Source organism: Vollenhovia emeryi, unplaced genomic scaffold, assembly GCF_000949405.1.
Source record: "Vollenhovia emeryi isolate VEMERY1.0 unplaced genomic scaffold, V.emery_V1.0 DF939120.1, whole genome shotgun sequence".
Taxonomy (NCBI): Eukaryota; Metazoa; Arthropoda; class Insecta; order Hymenoptera; family Formicidae; genus Vollenhovia; species Vollenhovia emeryi.
In genome coordinates, this window is record NW_011967246.1 from 4457822 (window position 1) to 4480053 (window position 22232).

At 41.0% G+C, this 22232-nt stretch overlaps 1 protein-coding gene across 3 annotated transcripts; it reads left to right on the plus strand.

Annotated features, from left to right (window-relative positions):
* Positions 1-554: 554 nt before the first annotated feature.
* LOC105570694 (death-inducer obliterator 1) lies at positions 555-20767 on the plus strand. Of its 3 annotated transcripts, none has more exons than XM_012028128.1 (16): positions 555-913; positions 1210-1417; positions 1595-1730; positions 1840-2106; positions 2333-2589; positions 2664-2829; positions 2930-3235; positions 3312-3971; positions 4059-4490; positions 5257-5381; positions 9972-10288; positions 10972-11210; positions 11697-12128; positions 12435-12574; positions 13472-16093; positions 16920-20767. In XM_012028128.1, the coding sequence occupies exons 3-16, from the start codon at positions 1604-1606 to the stop codon at positions 17799-17801; spliced, it is 6972 nt and encodes a 2323-aa protein (XP_011883518.1). In that variant the 5' UTR covers positions 555-913; positions 1210-1417; positions 1595-1603; the 3' UTR covers positions 17802-20767. The 3 variants fall into 3 exon arrangements, with proteins under 3 accessions (XP_011883518.1, XP_011883520.1, XP_011883519.1); XM_012028130.1 differs by having other exon boundaries at positions 11697-12113; XM_012028129.1 differs by lacking the exon at positions 555-913 and adding an exon at positions 952-1060.
* The last annotated feature ends 1465 nt before the right edge of the window (positions 20768-22232 follow it).

A 22232-nucleotide genomic window follows, 5' to 3' on the forward strand; every position in this document is an offset into this window, starting at 1 on the left:
TTAGAGACAGTTCGGGCAAGACATGAAATACATGAATCATTGGGTCTGTTTTTTATTGCTGCACTCCTGAACTAGTGCACACTGGTGCAATGAGTTGGAATGAGAGGTAATCTATTTGTTTCATTTTAACTTATTGCACTAGTTCAGTAGTGCAGTAATAAAGAACAGGCCTATAGAGAGGCGTACGCATGTCCGACCCAAACCTAACTCCGAGCGCTTCTTCGTAAGCACCCAATTTTGTGTGCGATGGCCCTTAAGGCCTGTGTCCACGATGCTAGAACTTGGCCAAGTCCTAGCATCGTGGACACAGGCCCTTAAAGCCTCCGCTACAATGATTCTCGGTTCTGTCTACAATGGCCGTAGTCGTAAGAATAATCGACTGCGATTGGTCAATTCAGTCAGACGCATAAGAATTGACCAATCGCAGTCGATTATTCTTACGACTACGACCATTGTAGACAGAACCGAGAATCATTGTAGCGGAGGCTTTAAGGCTAAGCTCCGATTGGCCCTCGTAAGCAATCCATTAGGAAAAATAGTATCGTGTACCGTTGGCTTTATTCTAATCTTCACACACGACTCGCAAAGCGAATTGAATTCGCGCCTATTTGACAGCCCTGATTCAGCTGGTTGCGCAATGTGCAAAGCCCAACGTATATACATGTACACATACATATATATGTACACATATAAAATATATATGTGTGTTTGATAGTTATCTGTGTGTGCGATATCCGTGTATTGCAATCGGCCGCGAATATCACCGACGGGATGGCGCGATGAATCGTTGAAACCGATAGTCGCGAGTGACCGAGCTCCGGTGGGCTCCTTGCAAAACAATTATTCGTATCGTCGTTGTCATCATCGGAAATTCGTTCACGGCGGACACGAGGTCGACGCGGGAAGACAGCGGGTAAGCTGGAACGAGGCGGCGATGTCGATGACGGCGAGCGAGGGCGATGTTACGCTACGCAGGCCAAACAAAATGGCCGCCCATTCGGCGGCACTCGGCGATGCCGTACTGTTGTTTACTCGTTAAGGAGACGGTCTCCGGCGCGAGGTGCGGCGCGTTACGCTTATCGATTCCTCGCCACCGCGCGCGTCATTAGTTCCGCTGCCCCGGCGACGCGCGGCAACGCGCGATACTCCGCTTCGCTCCGTCGGTGCTGTTGCCGTACGTCGACGCTTCATTTCCGTTTCGTTTCGCAGATGAACGAGCGTCGTTCCGGCGCCGTTGGCGATTATCGTCGTCGTGGACTTCGATGCAAAAACGTGACGCCCGGCCGTTGACGTGGCCACGCATCGTCCGGGGACGCACGCGACGTTGCGATACGCCACGGCCGGATACGCTACCGATCGCCAGTGAGGTCGGCTTTGTGAGACTCGCGGTCGAGCTCTTGAACAATTTCGCGCCCAGGTAACCTTAACTCCTCACCGAGCGCACGTCGGATTTAATTGGCGAACCTTTATCAATCAATCTGGCAAATTGTGCCTCGATCAGTTGGTTCCGAGTCGCAACAGATGTAACTACCACCGTTGGCGAGCTCCTCGTGGACTCGGAAGTCTGTATACAAGTGTACAATTTATTTCTCAGGCAAACAGAATGTCCAGCTCGTATGTCGTGGAACCACAGGACAGCAGTTCTCAGAAGAAGGACGATACGCTGATCATTGTTGTCAACGATGACGGGGTAATATCTGTCGATCAGGCGACTCTACAGAACTTGATAAGTGAGTAATCGTATGAGCAACCCGGCGAAGACACAACGGCACCTCGTTGGAAATCGGCGCGGATGAAGTGATGTTTAGGGCGCGTGGTAATTAAATCTTGCTGTTTCAGTGAATCAGTCAAGCACTAATGTTAGCGTGGTAAGATTAGGACAGGCTGACGCAGATAATGAAAACGGAGATATTACCTTGACAGTAGATCCACCGACATTTGCTCATTCTACAGCAAGCTCGGTAAGCGCCAATGCCAGCACCGACCCGGGTGGGTTGGTAGATCCTTTTATGGAGATGGATCCAGAACAGCTGGAAAGATTAGAAACAGCTCTGCAAAGTGAAGAGGCAAAGCAGATACTCGGAGAAAATGTCACTGCAATGCTTGGTATTTTATATATTATTTTTTTTTCCGTTAAAGTTTCTTTACCCCTTTACTCGAGTCCTGTGGTTCAGTGGTACTAGAGAATCCTTTTCGTTTACGTCAGCAACTTTTGCAAAATTTCACTCATGTAAATATGTGCAAAGTTTGAGACGTCGGGCAAACGCACCTTTTACTTCTCTAAATTTAACAGCTGATCCACACGATTTTTCCATGTGCCGATTCTTTTTAGATATGTTGTCGCTAGAAGAGCAGCAGAATACAATGCGACATAACATACGACTGGACCATTGTTACACATGCAGATTTTCGCCCAGCGATCCAGCGCCAAGAGACCCTTTGCCAGTCGTTGAAGATTTGGCTGACACCTGTATTAATATACAATATATGCATCAATCGTCCTCTCCTCGAACATCTCTTTTGTCACAGTCTATGAATGACATGGACAATGCTGGAGTCAAGAATAAAAATACTGCAAAAACCATAAATGTAATTATTATATATATACACGTGATATTGTTATTTGTCATCAATTGTGTGGTATTCAATTGCTGTCTCTGTAGATACTACAAAGCAAACAGATGAGTAGAACCATACGTAAGACTGCTACACCTGCAAATGTAACCGGATCTTCCAGAATCAATACAAACATCGTTGGGACTCCAAAATTGCCAGGGCATCATTCAATACCGAGATACATAACAACTGTTCAGCAGGGAACAGCTAAATGTATTGTCTCGTATAATTATTGGTTTTAATTATCCGAATTTTGTGTGTATTATTTATGTAGAATATCGTGGAAAAATTATCGTTGTAATCATATTTACAGTACAAGGTAAAAGTAACAAGGAAGAGGAAGATGATGAAGTCACAGAATCGTCTTCAGATTCTTCGGAACCAGAACCATCCGATAACGATAGCGATTCAGATTTTGGCCCCCGTAGTTCCAAGAGGAGCAATGCTAGGTCTCGAGGCGGGCGGAAAGGTCTCACTACAAGAGGCGGTAGTATGACGGCTGTTCGAAGGAGAGGAGGTCAAAACAAACAAATGGATATGGAACAAGTACGACTATTAGACATGGAGATGGCTGCTGCCGTTAATGCGATGAAAACTCCTGAAAAGGACGATAAATCGGGTACGTAATTGAGTTTACTGAAAAATATTTGATTTTGTAGCTGAAGGAAATAATGTGATTTTTTTGAAATTATTAGAGCGATTTAGTCCTACTAAGAGTAAGAGGCAAATTAAGACGCTCGGTGGGAAGAAGAAGGAGGAATCGCAATTTACCGAAGTCACTCCATCTGTGTCGCAAGAATCGTCACCGGCATATGAAAAACCACTGCAAACGACGAACCAAGTGAAAGCAAATTTGATTAATGCCAATATGATTAAGGATGACATGATACTGACCAAACTTGGGCAAGGGAGAAGTCAGCAGAGGGTTACTTTTATTCAGAAACAAATTCCAATGAAACCGAACGAGCTTAAAAATATTGGGCTTAAGAAGGCCATGTTAGTTTCTAAAGAAAAGATAACTCAATCCGGTGCAAAGTTTTTAGCGACCAAAGATGGGAAACTGCTACAAATACCATTGGCGTCCAAAACGATTCCAAACACGCAGGTTACTCCAGTAAAGGCAATATTGACGCAACAAGCCACGTCGCAACAATCTGTGACACAGCAACCAAGTGCAAACCAAGGTTCGCCGACGCAACAACAACCGAAAATCACTGTCTCGGTTGGCACGCCGATAAAAATTAAACCCAGCGATATAAAGAGGGAAAAGAGGAAATCTGACACCAGCATAGAATCACTTTTGAAAGTGGAGGAAAATTCCCCTGTAAAATCTCTAGAAATTAAGACTCTAGATAGTTAGTATTTCTTAACCTTGTTGCAATTTAGAGCGAATTAAAATGAGTCATATAACGTTAAGTTATACTTAAAAACACTTTTTATAGGTGCGAAGAAGCCTAAAAGGGATAACCGGAAGGCCCCAGGTTTTGTAGCCGATAGTCTAGGTCCTGCGCTTTTTTCAACACCAGATATAATTCGACGCGTAGGCTCGAATAGTGACGGCAAGGTCACAGATAATCCTACAACACCTACGACTGTATCCACACCATTTGCAACAGTAATATCTACATCTGTGTCGCCAACCAGCCCCGTTTCCACAACAGTTTCGTTGAATATTGGCATCTCTCCTAGTTCAAACATAGTGCAGAATCCTTCTACTAAAAAGACAATATTTAATGCTTCTGAACAGTCTGTCCAGCCAGAGCCGCAATTAAACCTTGATGGAAGTAACAGTATAACACCAGAAAGTGAAAATGAACAAAAATCAGAAAGCAAGCCGCCACTCACTGAAGAATTGCAACCATCGCTAGATACAGGTAAAATTAAATCTCGTGTAAAAGAGATCTTGTAATATTTGTTTTCAATGTTCAATTGTACTATTTTATTCAGATATGATCTTTAAAAAACTACATTAGTTTTTTAAAAATTATTATCTCTTTATATTTTGCGACATAGAATTTTTTCTGTACTATTGTTCTATATCCTTTTATAATTTATTTTTATAAAATAAATTATGCTATTTAAATAAACATATTTTAACACATTTTGTCCTTTTTTTCGTTGAATTCCTTTATTTGCTCATAATTTTATAATGAAAAACATTTTACGGTTTTTATATTATCAAAACATAATATACGACGGTATATGAAATTTATATCTCATATTGCTATCGTACCTATCCCTAATGCCACATATTATTTTATTGGAGAGAATTAGTTGTTCACGGTACTGCTCGATATTCTAGGGCCTGATTTTTTTCAACATCGTTTAACCTTAATCTTAACTCATTTTTGTTTTTTCATTTTCATCTTTCTAAAGAAACAGTTTAGAAAGGGACAAAGAATAAGTTAAATTAAATTTAAAGTTAAGTGATGTTGGAAAACTAGGCCCAAGTCATATTATTTCTAAGAGTAGGTTTCGTCATTAACTTGTACTCCCTAACGGTCAAAATTTATGCATATATCTATTTTTCACATATAATAAGTGATTTAAATTATAATTTATCCTCTGCCTTATTTTCTCTCATCTTAAAAATTACGTTAGAATAATCCATTATTAAAAGCATTTTATGCTTTGTTTAAGGTGGAATTGAAGGAGAAGAGCATTTATTAACCACATTAGAAATGGAAGCTAACAAACACGAGGAAGAGCTACTTGCTGAAGCTTTATTGTTACAAGAGGAACTTGGAGTTGATTTACCCGAGCATGTAAGTGTATTTATCTCTGTATAACCTATATGTTGATATATATAACATTTGTATATAAAATATATTTATATTATGTATCAATAGATATGCATAAAACTTTAAACAAGTCTCCAACTGGTAACTGGCAATTAAAGAGAATAATTATTTTACACTTTTTATTTCAGTATGTATATAGGTCCATTTATGAATATACTTTTCATTTTATTTAAAAAAAGTTACACAAAATTTTAAAATGTTAAATAAATATTAACTTGTCACGTATTCTCATTGTTAATAGTAATAGATAAAATAATTAATAATATTATAATATCATATATACACATTACAATATTATTATAATATTATAATGTATTATAATATTGTATTCTCGGAGCTGATTTTTCAGTAATTATCTATACAGAGCGAAGGGAGGTTTAGCGATAGAGAGATAGGCAAATTAAAGAAATGGATGGACAGTGAAAGAAAAAGGGGAGAGGAGAAATAATATAGCAATAAAAGGAATGAGTCGCGAGCCCCCGGCTAAGTTTTTACGTGTACTATAATCGCGTGGAAGAATTTTGTAATTTTATAAAGTCAATTTCGAATTGCTTACGAATTGAAAGAATTGAAATTTTCAAATACCAACTTCTTTTCCGTTAGGCTTCTGGACTAATAGCGAATTCGTTTGCTTGCACTAGCGCGCACTGTGAGTGCACACTAAGGCTCGTTTACAGTCAATTTTTGTGCTCAAGAATCGTCTTAAATATTTCTGGAAATATTTCGTAGCCAGTGAAATCATCTGTGTAGCATCCATACGGATCATTTTTCGACTAAATACTCTTCGAACATGTGTTTATAAGGCAAAGTCAAATATAAGAATCGACTATAAACGGGCCTTAATGTGCACTCGGTGCGCGCTAATGCAAGCAATCGAATTCGCTACGAGTGTTCTACATATGAAAATGTTTTGCTATGCGGTTCGCAACTCATCCTCGTATTATTTTGCGTACAAAAGCCAACGAAAAGATTGACAAGAGTAAAACCTATTCGCATCGCCCCTAAAAGATTTCTAATAATTGATTTAAGATCAAACGTTTACGAAGCTCCTGAATCGATTTTCTTCCAGAGAGTATTTAGAACAGATCAAAGGTTTAGATGGTGATTCTTATTAGTAAAGGATTTTTTAACAATCCAGTTAGCTTACTTACTCGAAGAGAAGATGCGAAGGGCCAGTTTAACCAAGATCTGATTAAAGTAATCGACAATTAACTCACCAGCGACACATTTCTGCCGACAAGAGATCTTTCTAATGCAAAATGTTTCAATTTGTCATATCGGCGACTCTGCCGGCAGTGTTGATCAATTAAATTAATTGGAGTTTGCTTGTTAAAGTGACTTGGGCCCAGTTTCACCGAACGTCGCTTAACTTTAATCTTCGTTTAATTCGCGTTTGTCTCTTTCTGAAGTAAAGCCTAATCTACAATGTGCCTTCTGCGTCTAGAAACATTCTAGTTTATATAAACAAATCAAAACGCTTAAAAAATTTGTCAACGATGCACGATTATACAATGTATAATATACAATTTATCGATACTTGCGCAAATTTTTTAACCATACTTATTGGCTACAAAATAGAATGTTTCTAGACGCAGAGGGCACATTGTAGATTAGTTGGAAAGAGACAAAGAACGAATTAAACCAAGCTTAAAGTTAAACAACGTTAGTGAAATCGGACCTTAGGCTGGTTTCACCGAACGTCGCTTAACTTCAATCGCAGTTTAATTCACGCTTGTCCCTTTCCAAACGGTTGGAAAGAGACGAGGAACAAATTGAACTAAGTTAAACAACGTTGGTGAAAACCGGGCCTTAATGGTCTGCTCCGTTTTACCTGATATTTTTGCACCGCGTTGGAGATAAGACACAAAAGTTGAGTGAAAAAGAACTTGCGTACGTCGTTGCAAGTAATATTAAAAATATGTAAACTTTTGCGGCGTTGAAAAACACATTGGTCCCGCGTATTCTTGGCGAGTCAACGGCCAATGAACTCGCTCGCAAAAGGATAACCTATAATGTAAACACTGTAGTTTGGTGCTTGAAAACACTCGACGATAGGCTGCGCTCGGCGGAGCAGAAGCTGCTTCCCAACTGTTTGTAAAAACTCGCGAATCTGATTGGCGTGTTCTCTCGATCTCGTGTGAATTCAAGAGCCGTGCGCCAATCGGATTCATGAATTTTGCAACAGTTGCGAAGCAGCTTTTTCTGCCGAACGTGTAGCCATTGTGAGTCTAAAGAGCGATTTTCTTAAGTGAAAACAAAAGCATTTGCAAACGACGATCGGATCGAGTCCAATGTGCGACCATTAACCTATAATATTATTACATTAACGACACCTTCGAACGAAAAACAAAGTCAGTATCGAGTGTACCTGTGAGCTTGTTTTCTGCTGCTACACTGGCGAACTGGTGCGATGAATTAGAGCAAGACAAGCATATATTTCTTTTCTCATTCTAGCTTGCTGCACTAGTTCACCAGTGCAGGAACAGAAAACGAACCTACGTACATTGTTTCTCTCATTCTAGCTTAACTGCGCTAGTTCACGAGTGCAGGAACAGAAAACAAGCCTCTTGTATACAAGTCACAGAGTCCCCGTACTGGTTTCAGAAGTTACCGAGAATGGTTGGGTTCGAAGTTACGCGAATATGCGTTCGTGTGCACATACAGCGAATCCTAGCACGCGACTGTCCCATAGTGTTGAACTCCGTAGGTTCGCAAGTCCGTTAGGGCCGTGGCGCACAAACGATAAGACGTAAACAGTAAACGAATTGACCAATCATAGTCGAGAATTATGGCAGTGGCTGTCATAATTCCTGGACTACGATTGGTCAATTTGTTTACTCTGCTTTGTTGCCGGAAGACCACGCGATGCAAGCCGAACGTATATCTCGGTGTAGAGACGAAGGGAGGATAAAATAGCAGGCGCTCGCCGACACCTGTCTTTTGTTTGTCGACTGATGGAGGGAAGAAGTAGCGACCACTTGTTGTCTTCATTTTTGAGGATAAGTACGAATGCAGCAGGGATCCCGCGGTCTACAGTATAAGTCGACGGTGCTATCCTATTTCTAATTGCAAGTTGGGGTAGGCTTAGAGACGGACAGAGAGAGAGAGAGAGAGAGAGAGAGAGAGAGAGAGAGAGAGAGAGAGAGAGAGAGAGAGAGAGAGAGAGAGAGAGAGAGGGAAAGCGAGAGAGAATGCTTGTTGCTCGGACTCAAGAAAATTCGAATCCAGCAATTGACGTCCATTGTGTGTGTGTGTGTGCAGGATATCGGTCAAGGATGTGGAAACGAAGTCTTTACTGTGTCGTCTTCGAGCACACTACAGACTTGCGCACGTGGTAATTGGTGACACTCCGTTAACAGTCGCGCCGCCAACTTGGAGTTACTTCTCCTCGATGATCTTAAGGCCAATGTCCACGATGCTAGAACTTGATCCAAGTTCTAGTTTCGAGAAACGTGTAGCCAATCAATTTGCAGCTTTTATGGAATAGCTGCACGTTGATTGGCTACGGATTTCTCAAAACTAGAACTTGGATCAAGTTCTAGCATCGTGGACATTGGGCTTTACTCACTTGCCACGCGAATCTCCTGATAAAATATGTAGAAAGCAGAGAGAGAGAGAGAGCGCCAATGTGAGCCACAAAATGAACAGAACTTGGTTCTCACAATGTATTATAGAAACTGAATGTATTATAGAAACAAAACTGAAGACATTTGTTGTCTACAGTTTCGCATTGGACCTGCGATTCCAAAATTTCTCTACGATGGCGTAAACGTTTCGATCCTTCTTCGGGCCTGCCGCAGCAAAACTCGGTTATTCCTGATAAAAACCTTATCTCGTCCACGTTTCATCCCAATGTTTTCTCGCCAATTGAGACGCTGCCCCCTTCTCCTCTGCAGCCAGTTCGTAATCTCTGTGCGCTCGAACGATAGGGCACATTTTATTTCGAACAACAACAGAGGCAATTGTAACCGGAGCTCCCTGGTACACGTGTAATAGACTGCACGTGTGATCCGTGTATTAAACTTGTCCGTGTTTTAACGCGCGTACACGAATTCGAGGGATCTCCGTTTACGTGAATCCGTGAACACGTGGGTGTGACACGTTTTCACGAATATCCGTGTATGCGACATATGTAAACCTGTATACCTCAATAGGGAAATATTTAGAGAATTATGTGACAAAATCGGGATAAAACTTGGAGCGCTGGAATTATGCGTGCACATAATTAGTTACAACTTGTAACTAAGGTACTAAAATAAAATAAAAATAGCCCGAAAAAGGGGAATTGCGTGATTTGTTGTCTACAGTTTCGTATTGGACCCGCGATCCTAACTGGGATTCCATAAAGATAAATTCTAAAATAATTCGCGCTGCGGTGCTCGTAATCGTAAGCCACGGGCTGTCTTGTTTCGTTTTACTTTTATTAATAACAAGATTTTGTAATTGGACTATCAGAACTAAAAATTAATTGATTTGAAAGTGGAAACTGTTCGATTGTATGCGACGTGTGAAAGAGATTTTGTTATTCTAAATGGGTTTCCGTTTGTGTTGTAGCCCGCACTAGGTGATCCCAGGCCACGAGTGATACCAGAACCGCTGGCATCGGGTAGCATACTTATGCCGACATTGATACCACCCGAACAAGACTCCAAGCCAGCAGAGGTAGTACCGACGGCACCGACAAATATGCCGAAAGAAACGAGCAAAAAGCCCACCAAGGACGATAAGGAAGTCATTCAAATCATTCGGGGCAATCGTGTGATTAAGTTACCACCTATTGAAGCACCCGCTACTAGAAGTAAACGATTGCAGGCAAAATCTGAGACGCCGCAGATAAATCCCGAACCGACGAAGAAAGTAGAAAAGCCCGCGTGAGTACATTATGTTAATAAATTAAGAATACAGATGCACAGGTGGTTTTACATGCAGTTTGCCATGCAAGGGTCGATCACTTTGAGATAAAAAATTTTTATGTGTTTATATTTTGATATTTTAGGTGTATTTTATTAGATTGTTAGATACTTTCTCATACTATTATATATTATATATGCATATAATGTGGTCAGAGCTTGTAATTAGTGTAATTATACGAGCTAGTACAAGTCGCTCTGTGATTACTTAAAAAAATAAAAGCAGTACTTTCAAGTATACTCAAACTGGACGAGTTTGAACTCTCTATTAGTACCACAAAAAAAACAAAGGTGTTTCTAACAATATGTAGATTAAATACATTATTAACAGTTTCATAGTGTTCTTTGAGTTTAAGTACTACTTGTAAAAGATTCTTTACAAGAGAAAGTACTTATTCTAGAACTCGAACTAAGTAGTCGGGATTCGATTACTTTGCAAGTGCAGCGTATCAAATATTATTTTCTCGAGCATTACTCGAAGCCCAAAAAAAAAGAAACTTATTGGATTTGACTCGGATTTTTGAGTGCATATTGAACTTGATCTCATCCTTGAATATTATACTGGATGTCTGTACAAATAAGTTTCTTTATATTGGTCTTATGTCCTCGACTAGAATTTAATAATTGTTTTAACATTGATGCAGTCAAGTATCAGTTCCGCCACAAGCACATAACAAGGACGAGTTCAAAATGGGACAAATAATGAATGCAGAAGAAGAGGAAGACGATGAGGATGATGAAGAGGACAATTCAGATTCAGAAGATGATCCCGACCGATTATGGTGTATCTGCAAACGGCCACATAACAATCGATTTATGATATGCTGTGATGTCTGCGAGGATTGGTTCCATGGAAAATGTGTGCATGTCAGCAAAGCCATGGGTAAGTATCTGTCATCTTAAGTTTATGCGACGAGAGAAAATATTTCTTTTATATTTGTGAAAAGGGTTTTAGGGTGTGAGAGTCGAACGCGGTTATTAGTGCGTGTCCATCTTTTATAATTGTTCCAATACAATTCTTGATTACAAGTGTCGGACGTTTCGGTTAAAGGTTTTAACTGTCTTCAACGATGAGTTCTTTAAAGTGTGCTCCATTATAGACTGAGAGAATTGTGTCTGATTCGTGTAAATGATTAGCCAATTCGGGTCAACCAGAGGATTGACTACTAGATTCCCGTTTAACAAACAAATTTTGATACTTTTATCTTCAACGAATCAAAGTTGTATAAAATTCAACTCTTACAGCCTAAATTTTTCTTATTTTTACTTTTACTTTCGAGAGTCCAGTTATTTAATTCCACTTATTTAATTTTACATTTTGTATTATATTTGTGTTATACAATATCTGTTTTATACAAATGTGTGATAGGTCAACAAATGGAGGAGAAGGGTATAGAGTGGGTTTGCCCAAATTGCCTAAGAAAGAAAGCTGAGGAAGAAAAGATGAAATCGAGCTCGCAATCGCTACTTGCAAAACAAAAAGCAAAGGTTGAATTTGTAGGTGATGCACCTGTGCCATTGAAAGAAACACCTCCGTCAAGTTCTTCCACCGACCACAGCGCTGCTCCAGCTTCTAGCACAATGCAATGTGTTGTCTGTAAGAAGGAAGCCAGAAATTCCAGCATTTATTGTTCAGACGCATGTATACTCGCTCATGCCCAAGAGACTTTAACCAAGGAAAAGCCCGTACCATCTGGATCAAATATAAAACCTACAAAATCATCTGTGACAGAAGCCGCGAAGGCAAAACCCGAGGCTAGAGTAGTAGTCTTCGATAGAAAAACCGGTAAAGTTCTTACCGGTAAATATATATTTGGTTGATATTAATTACATCGAAGTACAATCAAAGCTCTCTATTCTGAATAAGTTTGTTTTTTCGTAAACAAATGAAGTTGAAAATCCAATTCTTCGCCAGTAAATAAAACAACCAAGATTATGAAATGATTCGATGTAGCTGGCAAAAAATGTTTCTTTATTAAAAACACATTGTGTTGGTCCAATAATTTCTTAACCTTTGTTAAAAGGTGTTAGTTTAGAATAGAGAGAATCCATCGTATTTATGTACATGCACGCGGGTGAATTGTTATTATTATTATTATTATTTCAGGTGCAGATGCTCCTCTGAGATCTAGTTTGCGAACATGGTTGAAAGACAATCCAACTTATGAAATAGTCGAAGCTAATAATATTAATACACTTCAAATAGGCGGGAAGTTCGTCACACAAATCCAAACATCTGGAAAAACTGTATGTGTTCAATAAAATTAGTTCAAATAAATTAAATTATACAATTAGGAAGAAATTTGAGACTTTTAGATATGTAAGAAATGTTTAACGAAACAGTTTAAAACATTAACTTGTAAAGCAATTTTTAAGTTGGTATAAAATGATTTGCTTTCTTCTAGTCTATTCTGTTTATTCATATAAATGATACTGTTAAGAGGATCTTAAAATCATGTTTTTTTTACCGACACATTCGAATATAGTTTTTACGCTTGTAAATCTTTTCATTGGCTTTTATACGCAAAATTGTTTTATCATTTTTCTTTAGTAATTGAAAGTAATTAAATTAGTCATTCATCTTGGTGATCAATGCAATTGTTTAGCGATTGAATTTAATATCAGTTATTCATTTAATGAAGAAATAGCAGAGATGCATTTTATATATGGTCGTGCTAAGAGATTTTGTGTAAAAATTTTCATCTGTGTGTTTTTGTTTTTGCATGAGATAAATAGAAGCAAGCAAATCCTTTGCTTTACGATAAAATCACTTGTAAGGCCAACGGCACACGACACTATTTTTCCTACTGGATTGCTTACGAGAGACAATCAGGATTTAGCCTTAAGTCAACTGATCTAAAACTCTGCATCCTGATTGACTCTCGTAAGCAATCCAGTAGGAAAGATAGTATTGTATGCCATTGACTTAATATTGACAATTGATTTTTTTAAACCATATTTAGTAATTATGTTTCACTTGCTAAACTATTATCAGGTACATCTCAATCCTCGTTTTATAACAGCTTATTTTTACTTGTACAAAAGTATAGATTAAAAAAAGCAAAATATTTAGAATTTCTATTATGTAGAGATTTTCGTAAGATATATCTGTAGTTAACAGAAAGATATGCAAACTGTTTTCAGGCAAAAATTACGCAGATATCCCCGGTTAAAGTGCAAAGTATGCCCAAGATGATCTACACAAAGGTAGTAGGAACCAAACAAACCGTTTTAGCACCTAACAAAAAAATTACAATAATTCCCGCTATGCAACAGCAAGCGAGCGTATCACCGGGAAGTAAACCGGCACAACTGAAACAGACGATAATTTCCGCGTCAGGAAAGAGCCCTTTAATATTGAAGACATCGAAAACCGTGACGCAATTGAAAACCCAAGCGGCAGGCTCGCCGAAGCAAACGCCGATTAAAAAGCAAGAAGCGAAGTCGTCACCGTCCCAACTGAAGCAACAAACTAAATTAACGCCGGTAAGAAAGCCAGAGACGGAACCCATACGAGTGAATATCCGTAAGACGCTAACGGAGCTGCTGTCCAGTCGTATAAAGGAAACTGAAGATCTGAAAATAACCGACGACGAGATCGCCGAATTGGCCTTCAACATAGAACTCGAGATGTACAAGTATTTTAAGGACACTGGTTCTAAATACAAAGCAAAGTACAGAAGTCTCGTGTTCAACATAAAGGATACCAAGAATTTGACGTTGTTTAGAAAGATCGCGGATCGTTCATTAACGCCGGACGCGGTGGTACGATTAAGCCCGGATGAAATGGCCAGCCAGGAATTAGCCGAGTGGCGCGAGAAGGAGACCAAGCATCAGTTGGAAATGATAAAGAAGAACGAACTGGATTTGATGGCTCAGGCCAAGTCGATAGTTGTGAAGACTCACAAGGGTGAACAGATAATCGAGAACGATGGTGGAATTGATCACGTTGATCCTAAAACGCCGGTACAGGATATCGTTTCCGCGTTAAATAATGGTGACAACATAAGTTCCACGGTCGACGATCTGGAGAAGAATAAAAATATGGAGGATAGACTGAAGGAAGTGGAAACAAAAAAGTCCAAGGGTGCTGATGAACGAAGGAGGAAAGACAAAGAGAGAGGAAGAGAGCGCGATGGCGGGAAGTCCAAGAGTAAGGATAGACGGGAGAGAAGTCGCAGTCGACATCGTCGCAGTCGGGATCGAGATCGTAGCAAGACGCGGGACAAGAGCAAGGAGCGAAAGTCGATCAGGAATAAAGAGAGCAGGCGCGACAAGGACAGAGAAAAGGATAAAGATCGAGATCGGAACAAGGATCGGGACAAGACGAGCAGAAAGGAGAGCAGGGAGCGAGACCGGCTGAGAGACAAGGACAGGCACAAGAGTAACGACGATTGTTCTAGGAATCGTAGCGGGAGTAGAGAATCCAAGGATGTCGATAAACGAGAGGAGGAACGTAAGAAGGAGATGGAGAAGAAGAAGGAAATTTCGCCGCCGCCTGCAGAAAAGCCGATAGAGGACCGCCTCTGGCGGCATATAGAGGATGAGGCGACAACGAATACGATCGACGGTAACGATTCCGATATATCGGATAGAGAACCCAGTTCTACTGTCACGATCAAAACGCCCGATATAAATGAGGAACCCGAAAGAGACAAGGAACAGGTGATGGACAAGGAAACGTCGGCGAAGGGTAGCTGGCAGACAGTCTGGCGCGGTTTCGTCAACATGGTCGACGTTGCCAAGTTCTTCATAACCGCCCAGGAAGTGAGCGGCAACGCCAAGGATCTTATAGATGATCTACCGGACACGGTCGATGTTGTCGGTAGGATCAGCCACGAGACCGTTTGGGACTATATCTCGAAGATGAAGAGGAGTGGCTCGAAGGAGATTCTAGTCATCAGATTAACGGCTGCCAATGATGAAGAGAAGATTCCCTACATAACTCTGTACAGTTATCTGAACAGTAGAAGTCGTCTGGGTGTTGTTGGTAATGTTTCGAAAAACATCAAGGACTTTTACATAATGCCATTTTCGAGTCAGAGTACAATACCGCCGGTCCTGATGCCACTCACCGGGCCCGGCTTCGAGGAGAACCGGCCGCACTTGCTTCTAGGCATTATAGTTCGCAATAAGAAGAAACGATTGTCGGTTGTGCCACCGGTATCGTCGAAAACATCCAAGACATCTGACAGAAGTTATACTCCGCCGTTGATCGGCGCGCCGAAAGAGAAGTCTGTGTTGCCATCGCCATCCTCGTCTCCTATGTTATACAAAACGATAGCACTAGACTCGAAAGAGAAGACGGCGGCGGCAGCGACTCCGACGGCAACGGCAACGGTGACAGCAGCGACAGTGACGCAGATGACCCTGGAATCTCTGAACAAAGCGCACATAGGTATGTCGCGTGGTGTCATAGACACCGCGACGATATGTAAGATTGTGCCGGAATTGTCGTCAAAGATCGTTGACCTGACCTCGTCGCCCGGTCGACCTGATGTTATCACATTGGACGACGATGGAGATGAGCCGTATAGCCCTGGTGATGATGATGATGATGATGATGATGATGATATGAATCTGCAAAGTACCGACACAACCACTAGCATCTTATCTTCGTCCAACAAGAACCCCACGGAGTTACAGAGGAAGATGGACGAGCTGAACCGGCAGATTGAGGAGCAGAAGCAACAGATTGAGGAACAGCGGCAACAGATACAGAGCATTAGCTCGTCGTTTCTCGACGAAGCGACACCCACTTTGCCGGTGAGAACCTCCATTAGGCTCATTTTCCGCGGCCCCGATTGTCAACGTCATGTTGTCACAATATACTCTTTGTTCGTCTTGTGCAAATAAAATTTATCTCGAGTTCCACCACACGCACATCCCCAACCTCATCTCCCGAGCTGCTCTAGATTCTTGCTTCTAAGGAAACTTGGCTGAACGAGTCGAGTATCTTCTCGTTAAGGATTATTGAAACCACTCCGGTCGAACTTGGTGAGGAATTCGCGTTTAGTAGCAAGTGTGAAAAACTGAGGCAACACTTGTCTAGTGTATGTAGAATAAAGATAAATTGTACATAAATTACAACTCTTGCCGTATGTGTTTATATATACAGGGTGTTTCCTAAGTACATGTCGAAAATATTACGAGACATTCCTTGGCTTATTTTATGAAGAAAATTTTCATAGAGTAAGCTAAAAAATATTCCCTTACATTTTCCACACTTAGGAAACACAGTGTGCGCGCGCACGCACGATGTTTCAAATAGCACGGTCGAGCACTCGATATATTAGCTGAAGTAGGAATCTGTCAGTAGCCCCGTACCCTCTTTTGTGTATGATCTTATCGAATGACGTCTTTAAAGAGACTAGCAGTAGATTCGTTCGACAAGTTTTTGATTTAATTCACACGTTCTTTTCTCTGTTACTTGTCAAGTAACTTCGCATCAGCGAGATATGTAGATCTGCCAGAGATACGCTCGTGTATTTCCATTGACCGCGCGATTGTTTTCGAGCCAGATAACGTCTGCCCCGGTTGCTATCTCTCTTCATCTTCTATCTGAACTTTTGCATCTTTGTGATTATTTCAGGGTCTGGGTCTGGATCCGCCCACCGACGATTGCGATGAGGCTTACAGTCCATCGAACGCGCGGTCTTTCACACCGCCGCCGCCCATCTCCAAGTTTGCGCAGCCCATCCTCGATAAAGTCTCTGACATCACCATACCGCCGAATCTGCAGGAGATCTTGGCGAACGTAAAGCGGCAGGAGTCCACCAAAGTGGATCCTTATCTCCCGTCCAAGCCCAGCGCGTCGTTCTTACCCACGCTTTACCAGAACACGGAGAGATATTCGCCCACGCCCACGCCCTCGTCCAGGATCAGTCAGTCTGATCAGAAAGCACCGCCGGAAGCTGCCAAGGAAACCAAGAGCACGTTGAGTACTTTGAGCGATCTGGATCTAATCCGAAAGGCTGAGGAAGAGCTGGCCGCAGTCGCGTTAGCGGCGGCAGCGGCGTCTGCAGTGCCAGTGCCACCGCCATCCTCTTCCTCTTCATCCTCATCATTGTCGTCCGTGCACGTTTTAACACCACCTCCTATCGGCTCTGCAAACGACACGCCTACATCGCCATCGCCGCAGGTTCTATCGTCGCTCCCGCTTCCCGCGGAGTCTGCGTCGGAAGCAGACAAACTGAGCAAGTCGAGTCCTTCGGATCCCTTCAAAAAGAGTTTCACTCCCGAACAACCGAAACCTCCCGGTCTCGAGGACGAAGATTTCCCCACCTTTCCATCGACTCCACCAGCCATGGACGTCTCTAAGGAAACGAGCGCATCCCACTCGAAAGTTTCATCCAAGAGCGGCATTGTGCTGAACGTCAAGCGGAAGTTGAGCGACAACGGTAGCTCGCCGTCGCCTACCAGATTACCGAGGAGGATTACAAAGTCGCGCTGGGGTCAAAGACCGTCCGAGTAAGACGGTTCTCCGCGACTTGCGCGGTGTGGTGATCTTCCAGTACGTAAGGATGTACGAGGATGTTATGTACTTTCTGCGCGCTCTTGTCCAGTGAAATTGCGTCTTCTTTTCACAAGGAGGAAAGGATCATCCAAGGAAACGATAGACTATTAAGAAAGCTATGCTGTAACTTGTAGTAGAATTGTACAAGGCGTTATTTTGTTCTCCATTATCGAACTTTGCGCGTCAGTCGGGTGTGGTGTAAACGACTGAAAAGAAAAAAAATGTGTATATCAGAAATTGTCAACGCGAAAGAGAGCGAGAGGAAACGAATGCGATTGTAAACGCGAAACCGAGCCGTGTTTGATGGTAGCGAATTGTATGCATTTCCATGAACGCTTTTCGATATAAGGTCGAGAAAGACATTATATTCTCAGCAAGTATCGAATGTAACGGTGGTGTCTTTACTGTCGTACTCTGGTGTCGAGATTGTCCGCACTCTTAAGAGAGGAACGGCGGTATGAAGCTGACAGTGTATGTTTCACGGGAAACTCGTTCGCGAGGAAACCTGGACGATTGTACCCTTTTTCCGCAGACCTCTATTTCTGCTTAAGAACGTACATTTTTCACCACTTTGTGCTGACTGACGTTTCTTCTATGTCGAAGGAGGAAATGCGGGGACAGTTTTGAAGGATATCCAAATTAGCCTGTCATTCGTGTTGAAATGATGCACAGCGTATCTCAAAACCAGTTTCACAAACGTCGGTTGACTTCTCTATCTTTCTCTTATTACTATCTTAGAAGGGATAGAGATTTAATCTCCAGTTAACTGACGTTTGTGAAACTGACCTAAAGGAGTGAGAGAGGATAAAATTCGGAGACGAAAATTCTGTTACTTTTTTTCCGGTCTTTGTGTACCGAGTTATTTAACAATTAAATCAACCGGTTTTCCTTGCGCGCTCGTACCGAGCAGATCGAGCGGCGCGAGAGCCCTACATTTAACGCCCCTACTTTCAAAATTAATGACTGGCGCATTATTGTATTTAAAATCAAGACAATAAAAATGAAATAACGTGGGAAATATACAACATGACCATTGAGTGGCTAGTCCGTGCGTCTTGCGCCGGAGATAAATGTCACGCAGGAACATTCGTTTCAGAATTGTACTCCTTCAAAGGTGAATTGAGTTTTGGGACACCTTGTTTAAACGCGAGACTGATTCCGACGCTGACGTCTTTGTAGCTGCTCTGCAGTTCAATATATGACTGTTGTACTGGAAGACGTGTGCGTGTGCGTGTGTAAATCTTGACGCATGGCTCGATCGACGTACGTGCGTCGAGTCAGTGATGGATGTTGCTGGAGATACATGTACTATCCTTGTAAATACCAAAGCAAAAACGTATGGGTGTGTGTATGTGTGTGTGTGTGTGTGTGTGTGTGTGTGTGTGTGAACAAAACTTTACGGTTGCGATAGCACCCGCCCTCGTATATGACATACGCAGTTGCTGCGCTCGATGGATACATATATGTAAATACACATAAGCAAGTGCTGCAAAATGAGTTTCTGTAATATACTTTATTAACAATTTCACCTTGTCGTCAGAGGTAGTCGGTCACTTTCTTGCACAAGGTTGAATATACAGGGGTATCCTTCTCGAGATCCGAATACCGTTTCTCTTTATCTTCAAAAAGATGGAGCTGATTTTCGAGAAATTGCAACTGTGGAAAAATTATATACATATATATATATAACTTTTTAATGTATTTTCGAATATCTATTTAACTCAAAGTAGTAGCTATGTAAAATTAGCTACGAAACTTGAAGATATTTCGGACACGATGCCATTACGTTTAAATTATTTTTTTCGTCGATGAAAACCTTCGAGGAGACTTCGTTAATTCAACGACCGTTGCGATTGAATTATTCTTGATGCGATCGAAGCGTATCCCTCATTGAGAAGTGACAAAGTGTTCCCGATTGCAACATTTCCCATTGTAAGAGTGGCAGATTGAGCGATATTGCGATGTGAGAAGGCAGATGTGTTTTAGGATAAATTCTGTACTTTAAGCAAACAGCGATGTATATAATTCGCGCAATTTTGCTCTAACCAAAAAAAAACCACTAATAACACGCACCACGCGACATACACACACATATATGATATTCGATTGTAATTGTACACAAGGCGCAAAGCTAATATTGTATACGTGCGTACTTGCTGTATACACATTTTACATGCATATACAATATATATATTATATACACACAAATATATAATTATAATTATATGTAATTATATATACATATATATACATGCATACACGCGCGCGCGCGCGCGCGCGTACTTACAGCAACGTGGTACATTTTATCTTGTGTGCGCGTGTGCGTGTGTGTGTGTGTGATAGATAAAACGTACTAAGTAGCTGTAAGTTTATTCTCTTCCATAATATAATTAGTTACTAGGATCGCTAATATACATTCAAAGCATTTAATTTTTTTGTATATGTGATGAACACATCGTTAAAATGCGTATGATGTAACATATCGCGATGTTCATGCAATTAACTCGTTTGTTAGCAATTTTTAAGAACTATCCAGTATACACCAATAATTACATAACATGTAACTATAATGGCTGTATATCGATATTATAATTTCCCGCTCAACGCTATAAATGTAATGTAACACGTGTTGTACGCAACAGTTGTATTGTTAAGCGGGAAATTATGACGTTGATATTACGATGATTGTATATGTATGATACTGTTGATTGGTGTTTACTGGGTACTCATTTAATGGTAGGATAGATATTGATGTACGACATTTATATTTACATTGTAAAATTTCTGCGTTACTGTGTATCGTTTAAGGCTATTTACTTCCGAATCTTGATACGAAAGAGATTTAGGGAAATATCGTTGTGGTACGCTTTTGTTATTGGTATGACGATATTGAGATGTAAGTAAATTTCGCCGTCTTTTTCGTGTTTACGAGTTTTCTTCACTTCACGAGTTTTAAACGTAAAGGTGTGACGCCCTTTTATATCCTCGTATGCGTTCTTACCAGTTTCTTTTGCCCTCTTACCGAGTATAGAAGGTACGATGTGTATGCTGTGTACATATAGACCTACAAAAAGAAAGCAAATGTACGTGCGTCTCGAATTTATCTACGACACAGGGCCCGAGCAGAATGGCTGTCTTATACTCTTAAGACAGCCTTAAGACAATGTTTTATGTTTTAAGCCTTTGTTTTGAGGTAACGCACAATAACTGTTTTATGTCTTAAGAGTACAAGACAGCCATTCTGCTCAGGCCCTTATTGTGCGTCGCTTTAAGACAAAGACTTGTATTGTCTTAAAGAGCATGTATGTACAGCTATTCTGCTAAGGCCCACAATTTGAGTAGCTCGATTACCGAGAATGGTATTGCGCAAAATAGAACACGTTTGTTTCAGTACAACCTGCAAACCCTCCCCTTTTCTTATCTGATATAGAAGAGTGTGTAGAAATTGATAGTTTAATTTGTAGACCATCAGGCTATGACACCGGAGCTACCCTAGTTTTAACTTGGTGACCAACAAGCGCCACTACATGATGCAGCATATGTTATTATATTTACACGCATCGCTGTACATTTCTTGTACGCCCCGTCTACATTTAATGGATTATTTGATAAAGGAATTAGCCGTCTCACTATATTGTACACTTTTGTATCGCGATCTTCGGTTGATAGAGCACTTCTTCATTTCATGTTATGTATCTCGTCATTATTATAAATATTAATCTCAATCCTAAAGGGGATTATGTATATGCGACCGCTGATTTATCATTGTCTCTCCTCACGCTTGGGTAGTAGTATTCATTGTAGTTCCAATCATCCCAGTCAGCAAAATGTTAGCGGATTCATCAGAAACCCACACCAAAACCGTAGCCATCTGTGTCCGCATCAGGCTTTCGTTTTGGCAACAGAGTTGTCTGTAGAACATACGCTGTCAACAGATTGTCGGTAGACACCGAGTGGGTCCAGTTATGTGAACATATTTTTTTTTGTATTTCTGATGACATGCTGGCAACATGTCGAATATATCAGTTCCTGTATGCAATCTGCAGTCATTCTGTCTTCAGAATTTGTAGTAGGCATTTGACGAAATCTGTTTTAGCAGATTTAGCTATCTGGGATGCAAATTATAAGTATTCATGTTCATCACCAAATATATCCTAACATGCGCAGCCCAGATTTGACCATTCATAGCACATGGATCATTTTGATCTTCTCGCGAAAGCAGCCCGTGTAAAGCCCGATCAGACTACGGATTGGGATTAGATTGGGATTGGGATTAGATTGAAATTTAACCAATCACAGTAAAGCCCGTATCAGACTACGGATTGGGATTGGGATTAGATTGAAATTTAACCAATCACAGTAAAGTTTACTAATCTCAAGTTCAGTAAC